This window comes from Tachypleus tridentatus, chromosome 8, assembly GCF_004210375.1.
Source record: "Tachypleus tridentatus isolate NWPU-2018 chromosome 8, ASM421037v1, whole genome shotgun sequence".
NCBI classification, from domain to species: domain Eukaryota; kingdom Metazoa; phylum Arthropoda; class Merostomata; order Xiphosura; family Limulidae; genus Tachypleus; species Tachypleus tridentatus.
The window spans coordinates 127,329,565-127,338,536 of NC_134832.1; the positions used below are offsets into that span (position 1 = coordinate 127,329,565).

General features: G+C 32.0%; 1 protein-coding gene across 1 annotated transcript; it reads right to left on the bottom strand.

The window, feature by feature from the left end:
- Positions 1–1,247: 1,247 nt before the first annotated feature.
- LOC143223450 (protein adenylyltransferase Fic-like) lies at positions 1,248–6,053 on the bottom strand. Its single transcript, XM_076451450.1, has 2 exons — positions 5,465–6,053; positions 1,248–4,959 (listed from the first exon to the last, which is right to left on the bottom strand). Exons 1-2 carry the CDS (start codon positions 6,042–6,044, stop codon positions 3,890–3,892), a joined length of 1,650 nt encoding a protein of 549 aa, XP_076307565.1. The 5' UTR covers positions 6,045–6,053; the 3' UTR covers positions 1,248–3,889.
- Positions 6,054–8,972: the final 2,919 nt, after the last annotated feature.

Here is an 8,972-nt window from a genome sequence, read left to right on the forward strand (position 1 = left end):
CAACGTTTAGACCTTCTTCAGGTTATTTTAATCGAAGTTTTATTATTCATACCAGCCGTCCAAAGAATACATTCTAACCCACCCGAGTCTTGCATCTGATCGCACAGTGAGAATAACAACCACTTCGCACTTTTAACAACTTTTTTTTTTCGAAATTTTCGACTCCAGAACCACAGATTATGAACTGTTTATCATTAGTTCAAAGATAATCTTTAGTTCAAAGATAAACACTAAATAATAACACCAACCCCTCCCTGTTGTCATTAATGTAATAAACTTCGGATTATCGGAGTTCTTATTTGGTGATTATTATTTCAAAGATATAGCACTTCTACTTGTATTTAAGCTTTGTTTGTAATGACGTCTTTTAAAAATGTGATTTATTAATTAAACACGTGATTGCCGCACGTTTTACCGACTGCGATAGTTTCGCCCGGTGGTAAGGCATTCAACTCCTAATCCGAAAGTCGCGGGTTCGAATCTCTGTCACACCAAAGACGCTCGCCCTTTCAGCCGTGAGGGCGCTATAAAGTTTCCACTATTCGTTGGTAAAAGAGTAAACGAAGAATTGGGTGGCAATGACTAGTTTATACTGCTAAATTAGGGATGGGTGTTTTTTTATTATTGTAAAGCCACATTGAGCTATCTGCTGAGTCCACCGAGAGGAATCGAACCCCTGATTTTAGAGTTGTAAATCCGTAGACTTACCGGTGTACCAGCGGGAGACTCAGTGACGGGTAGCGCAGACAGTTCTTATGTAGTTTTGCGCGAAATTCAAAACAAACAAATGAAAAGAAATCTTTATGTATTTTTGTTTCAATATGTTATGAAAGATAAAAATCAAACCAGCAATTTTAAAATAGCCTCAGCAAAATTCAGGCCAAAACACTTATGAAAGACAATATTAATTAATTACATATTATACATAAATTTACAAAGAATGAGTATTTTGATTTTTAAAACTTAACAGATTTTCTTTTAGTATTTGATAACTTCCTCTACCGTACCTAAATACATTCCAGTGTGAGGGATAAGGAAATTAAAAGAACAGTAAGAAAACTTGTGAGTAATCCTGTTATCATATTAGTATTTTTAGTTATGATGATGATGTTGAGATTTAAAATTATAAAAATGACCAATTTTAAAAACAACAATTACACAACATATAAAAATACTCTGTGTAAGTATCATTCATATATATATAGGTAATATCACTGACAATATTTCTACTAAGAAACATGCATACAAGACTTTCTACTTGTCTTTTATTATATACAAAGAAGGAAAATTATTCTGTGATTATCAAATTTTTTTGAAGTATAAGATAATCCATCTGTGCAATGCTAGTTTAACTATGTTTCACATAAGACAGCAAAAATAAAATTTTGTTATTTCAGACAGAAAAATGGAATAAAACATTGTGATTATATAAGAACATTCTAATCAAACTGCAAAATTTCAGCAACAAATGACAACAGTTGTGAATGCTCTTTAAATAATGACACTAATTCACCTACATTTCAACAGCAGGGTTCATACACAATGAACTGTACATTAAACTTTGCACTTCAATATAAATTATTTTCTTAACACTTCTCTCCAAAATAAATAATAGTGTTTTTAACATTGGTCCTAATTGTAATTATTGTCGATTTTATTTTAAAGTTATTTACAAATTATAATTAGGACCAACACCAAAACAGGTGCTGTACATGAATGTGATATAAATAGCACCTCAACCTTTATTATGTCTGTTGTATCCCAACCAGCCTTATGAACCTCAGTACTATCTTTCATCAGTACTGGATATGACAGACCTAGTGTGGTTGACAAATCACATTTCTGTTTGTTTTCATTTACAAGTTCTTAAAATACTAGTCCTCATTAGGTAAACATAAGAAATCCCAGAAGGTACTTTACACCTCAGTACAAACAAGCATACACAATCTATTGTTTTACTACATGAAAACTACTAACCTAAGTTACTTCTACTTCAATATTTGTTTACATACAGAATTTATAAACTTGTATGTATTATTATTTAGGAGCCAAGTAACTTTCTTTACTGAACACACATATCTGTACATTTATGATGAAAATAACACATTTTCAAAATAAAATCAACCTTCTGCATTAACTACCATAACTAACTTTTCTATTTAAATAACTTTAAAAATGAGGTAAATAAAATAACTTTCAGTTCATTCAGCATCTTATTCATGTTTTACACTGAAAAATTCCCATAACAAATGCATTGTACTAATAAACTTCTCCAATAAACAATTCATAAAAACCAGAACACATTTGTTAATTTCTTATTGCATAAAAATTACAAGAATCATTACTTCAGTTCACAAATCCATGGGTTACTATTCTCGTCTTTATCTGTAGGACTTAGCAATTAGTTCGTAAGTTTGAAGTTAAGCACAAAACAACAAAATGGGCTGTCTGTGCTCTGTTCCTACAAGTATCAAAACCTACTTTATAGCATTGTATGTGCATAGACATTGTGCTATGCCACTAGAGTGACAAGTAGTAGTAAAATTAACTCTACAATCTACTGCTGAGAGTTTTTTTATACACAGTGTTTCCACAATGAATTAATTTCCAAAACCATTTTGGCCATTTTTCAAAACACTTTATAGTTTTTCAATTACTCTAACATCTATCCAATTGTTATAACTTTACTTAACCACATTTTAAATATGTTGTTCAATAAAGTGATTAACTGCTACAAATCAGGTAATACATTTCAATGGTTTTCCAGATGGAGAAATTAGCTTTAAATTTTTCTGACTTTCCAGGATGCAAGGAAACTCTGATAAAACAGTGAAAATATTTCTCAGCTATAATAATTTACAGGGATTAGTATACATTTACTACATATGTATAAAACCAAGTTTTTGTTATTCCATAATTAACCTATTTTTCTTTTCATATTTCAGGAAGTTATATTTACTTATGAATCATAAATTCTGTAAAACAAATAATTTTCACACACAAAAACCTAGTCTGTTTGTATTTCTAAATTTATTCATTCATAGCAAAGAAATAGCACTCTAAAATTATGTTTCCATACAATTGTGAATTTTTATGCTTGCTGGAAAGTTAAACTCCTTGCTATGTGGTAAATCAGACTGCAGTTGTATCAAGTTCATAAGTGACAATATGTTTATATCTATACTCTTACACATTTTGCTGTTTATGTCGATAATTATTTAATTCTTTATACCATAATGATGCATGTAAATATACACATTAGATCCAAAGTAGTTTTTATAGTGAGGCAGAGGACCCTTAACAACCACAAAAACAGTTAAAATGAGTAAAGATACTACAATCTTTCTAACAAAATCAAATCTATACTTGAATGAGCCCTACTAAATAGAATATTCTACAATGAAACAAAGTTTAATCTAGGGAGAGAATTACTTCTTTTGTGACCTTTTGCATATCAGTACAATAGGTTTAATTATAATATACAAGTGCTTATAATTTTTAAGCAACAAAGTTCAACTCTGTACTACAAGCTTTTATATTTGATGTTCATTAATAACAGAGAATAAAAAGAAAAAAACGCTTTAAAGTGCATACTAAAATATATAAATAAACTAATGAACACATCTATGCTGTTAAAAATACACTTAGGATAAGATCACTATTTTATAACCTCTTTTAAGAAGCTTAAATAATTAAATATCTCTGTATGACAAAGATTTATATATAAGATTGTATTTTACTAGTAATATGTTATCTTGTATAGTATGGGTTTAAATAAATACAATTTTGGCATTCATTGTAGACTTTTTTTTTCACTAATACATAAACTATTAATCTAAACACTTCTCATTCAACTTCATATATGTACAAAGTTTATAAACAAGTTTTCTTAAGCTTCAATAACATCAGATTTAATTTCTCCTCCATGGCCTTCTAAAGCTCGAAAGCTGGACATACCATACTCAGTTGCAAAAAGATATACATCCAACGTCCTTTCAGTACAATCCCCAATAAATCTAATAAAAGGTCTAACATCTCCTTCATTGGCAAACTGGAGATACTGATAGTAGAGAGAACGATCTTGCTTTCTTATAATTACAGGAGGATAGCCTGCTCTCATCAGAATTAAATTCATAAGTAACCGACCAGTTCTGCCATTACCATCCATAAATGGATGAATAAAGACAAATTTATAGTGTGCTAAAGCTGCATACTTTACTGGATGAAGTTTGAAACCGTCTTCAGAGTTAAGCCACTCAACCAGATCTTCCATGAGATCAAACAGTTCAGAAGGTGGAGGTGGAATGTGTTCACCAACATACACCTGAGATCTTCTTATAGTTCCTGCTTCAACAGGATCTACATGGCCTAAAACTCTCTTGTGAATTTCTAATATGTCATCAACTGTAATGGGTCCATATTTGGTAACTAGGGTGTTATTTATATATTTCAGAGCAGATTCCAAACCAATGATTTCATTATGCTCCATGATACTTTTTCCAGGAACAGCCATTCTAGTTTCTACTACCATACGAGTTTCAGCTAAAGTCATTGTGTTTCCCTCAATGGCAACAGTGTGATGAATATGTTGAAAGTATGCTTCTTTTTTCATTCGTTTCAGGGATGGATCATAATCTGGAACCTGAAAAAGACGATCTCGTTTACTATCAATCCTATTCAGTTGCTTTTGGTCAAGTTCTTCAACCACTGGAAGTGTGCGACCTCTGTTAACAATTGCTTTAGAGTGATCGGGACAAACAATGAGTGCTCTTGTGTAAAGGTGGTTAGCCTTAATAAAATCTTTATTTTGTTCTTCAATGAATTCTCCATAGTGATTAAGGATGTCTGGATGTAAAGGATTCAGAGCCATGGCATGCTGAAATAATTTCAGTGCTTTCTCATTCTTACCAGCATCTTTCATACGAATAGCCATATTTAAGGCTATGAGTGCTTCAGGTTCTGGGAGAAAAAGAAATGTTAAATTCATTACTTTTTATCTTTGTTTAATGTCATTTGCTGTTAAATTTCTAATCTAAAACATCTCAATACATTTCAAACATAAAATTCTCTCTTTTTATATAGGCTAATTACTTTTTTTCAGTTATTTTTTCTGAGTAGTTAAAAATAACATGTTTTAAATGTTCTTAAATTTAACGAAGTAGCTCAAAATAGTAATAAAAGACAATTTTATCTTGATACTTTTTTTAACATACACAAGTTTTATAAGTGTTTTGAAGAAAAATTGAATGTGCTGGTATGGTAGTAAATGAAGAAGTACATAAAAAATATACCATATGGTGACCTGAATTCAGTAATGGCTAAGTTTAGTAATTGCTGAGGACTAATGCAAAATTCATGCTAATCCATCCAGCCTGAATATCTTATAGCAGGAACAATATTTAACTACTTATTCAATTTTTCGAATGTACTTTGTAAACGTTCATAAATTCAAACAATACCATACCATTTTTTACAGTGTCAAACGTGTCTTTCTTTTTTGGATATATCTGAACAAATTCTGTTATCTCGTCAACTGTTATTTCATTTGTTTCAGGAAGAAAATTCAACCTCTTTTCACCAAGAAAGGCAACATTTTGTGTGTTGTCATACGAGACAGGTGCAAGTTGTAGATCTTTTTGACTTTCCGATGAGAGTGCCGTCTTGCCTGAAGTTTCCTTTGCCAGCCCAATTCTCCAATTTTTTCTCCACGATAGTAATCCAAAACCAAAGTTGCTTGCATCCTGATTTAAGTGGATCTTCCCGTCACTATGTTTACTTTCTTCACTAATACGACTACTATTTGTACTACTTAGTTGAGCTAACGGTGTCCATGACAGTACTACAGCCGCAAGAACTACCAATAAGCTGACTAAAACAAATCCAACACCTACATTTGTTACGAACTTGTAATTTTTAAACTCCTGCGAAATAAACGACATTATGCACTGATGACATGTTTTAACCATTTCAGTTATCGTGACACGTAACCACATCGAATTCTCTTCATTCATTATTTCAGTATACGAATTCCTGCCAATGCGCATGATTGGTAACGCCCTCTGGCACTCTAACCAATAAATTTAAAGTTCGACTTCTGAATTTAAAACGGAATTCTTTTCTTTTAATTATAGTTTTTATAACCTAAATTAAAATTTACCCAAAATAAATCTGTGTACTTTGTGAAAGTGATGGTTTTACAATTTATTTTAGTAACTTATGTCTAACTAATGAAAAATAACGTTTTCCTGAAGACACTTTTATTACATTTTTTTTCTGATTTAGTCCATTATATATTAAAAAATTGTTGCAAAATTTTGTTGGTGCTTTGATCATTAGAGAATAACAACATTTAAGTCACCTGAACATGGTAGCCACGAAACACTAGTTATATCCACCGATATAAACTGCAATTATTGTACTGTAAAGCAGCCAAATTAGGAAATACAGCAACTAATATGTCTCTGTAGGACTTCTTAGTAGTCCATGCGACATCAGTGAAAATTAAATAAACAAATGTCTTTAACTGAAACTCCACATGCTGGTAGCAACAAAAAATATGAGACGGCATCTTCGATTATGTTGTCAAAGTGAACAAACCTACAGCAGTGGCTCTACCCAAAACACAGCTACGATGTAAATAACTTAAATGCTCACTAACATCTGTCTTACTTGTACCACGTTTGTTGTTGCTAATATTGAATTTCTTTAAGTATATTATGCTTTGTATAATAAGTATATTATTAAGTTTATTGGTTACGTCTTTAACTTTATTTGTCTACTTTCTAAATCGAATTACTTTCAAATTATCTTTCTTACTCCATTTATGGAAATTTAGTTAGTGATATACTAATTACGTTTTTTGTGCGTTTCCTGTTAATGTTTTAGCATTCTTAGAATGTTGGAACTTTATTCGTTAGTAGTCGTAAGTTTTCATTAATCACGATATTAAGATCATCAATGAGCACATGATCAAGGAGAGAGTGAATGTAAGGGTTGGATAACATATTTAGAGAGTAAAACGATGGTTTTCTCTGGAGTGGTTATGTTATCTAACACTACATTATAATTACAGATGCTACTGCAGATACTCCTCTTGCAAAAGGATTTTGCAAATCGTATATAATTATTATTGTTTTATGCTCATGTGATTACAAATAGCAAATTATAGCTAGTCTAAACCGCTCATCAAACGTGGTGACACGTGTATTTATGTTCAATTAAACAAAATTAAACATATTAACTGTTACTTGCTTATTCGTTTATAAACCATTATATTTTGCATGTTTATTACCCGTTATATGTTTACGTATTTAGTGACTTATGCATGGTAAGATGTTTTGTTTTTAACCGTTACATGTTTTTCATGCTTATTAACCTTTACATATAATAGCTGCTAAGCTTTCTTACTGTAAATCAGTTGTGACGTTTGTCAAACATTTGCACAAATATTAGCTTATTAGGATAATTCACTTTGTACGCTATATCATGTTGATGAACTTCAGAGAACCAGAAAGTTAGACCATATGCCAATCAACAAGTTTATAAAATCACAACTGTATTGTGCAGGACCTGGCATGGCCTAGCGCGTTAAGGCGTGCGCTTCGTAATCTGAGAGTCGCGCGTTCGCGTCCGAGTCGCGCCAAACATGCTCGCCCTCCCAGCCGTGGGGGCGTTATAATGTCACGGTCAATCCCACTATTCGTTGGTAAAAGAGTAGCCCAAGAGTTGGCGGTGGGTGGTGATGACTAGCTGCCTTCCCTCTAGTCTTACATTGCTAAATTAGGGACGGCTAGCCCTAATAGCCCTCGAGTAGCTTTGTGCGAAATTCCAAAACAAACAAGTATTGTGCAATGCTATCTGTATTTGCATCATTGAAATACAAAGACAGTAGTACTTTTTCGTTGACTTACTATGAAATCTTAAGTATCAATTGTGGTAATAAACTATGCAAATAGCGAAGTAAGATGAAGTATAAAAAAGATTGGCAAATATAGTAGTAAACTGACAAAGAACGGGCCCCTGCACAAGAAAAAAAAAAGACCAACAATAGACATTGGAAATCACTACTATTAATAAGGATCAAGGTCATCCGTGTGTTACCTTACGTGATTGTGTCGTGTGCTAATTGTGATTTTTCTAGTAATTGACAATATTTTTATCCTTTCGAAAATGTCTAGCATAAGACATTTATATTTTACGATGTGTAGTATTCGTAGCTAACTATATATACATAGAAACGCAAGTGGATTGATGAAACACGAGACTGCCATGAAAATGCCATTCGTCATTGCTGATTCACAACTGAATTTAAAATATCCACTAACCAAATTCTCTGCGTTACGTAAACGTTCTATGTGCATATACAGAAATTCATATTAACGTAGTTTTATACGATATAAAATCATACAAGTCATAATGCACAAGTTTATGAAAGCACCCATGTCGAAGAAAATAAATTTAAAGTAAGAAAATACAATTAACTTATAGTCATCAAATAATGAGAAAACCTTTCTTGTGTGAAGACAGCTGTTTAATTTGTACATATAAAGCAAGTTCATGGAAACTACCTTCATTAAATATAGAGTGTAAGACAGAGAAGAAGACAAAGATTAACGTGTGATATTTCTGAAAATATTCAACTATATAAATATACTTGAATATACAAACAAGTATTTTCTTGAGTTTTAGTTTTTAAAAAAGTACAAAATTTATATAGGTAACTTTAATTTTTTTTTCTTTCCCCTCTTATTGCACAACATTGCAAATGCAATAATGGGAACTGAAAGTACTGCCCACTGCGACGCATTCAGTGGTCAAAATGAGAGTCAAGAGTAAGTGAAATTGCTTGTTGGCAAAATAGTAGCCCAAGAATTGACGGCGAATGGTGTTGACTAGCTGCTTTCCTTCTAGTCTATCACTGCTAAACTAGGAACAGCTAGTGTAGACAGCCCTCAGTTAGCTTCGTGCGAAAT

Excerpts from the sequence above, each read along its gene's own strand:
- LOC143223450 (XM_076451450.1), bottom strand. The coding sequence starts at position 6,044 with ATGCGCATTGGCAGGAATTCGTATACTGAAATAATGAATGAAGAGAAT. Across the intron at positions 4,960-5,464 it reads GTTTGACACTGTAAAAAATG|AACCTGAAGCACTCATAGCC; the intron begins GTATGGTATTGT and ends TTTTTCTCCCAG.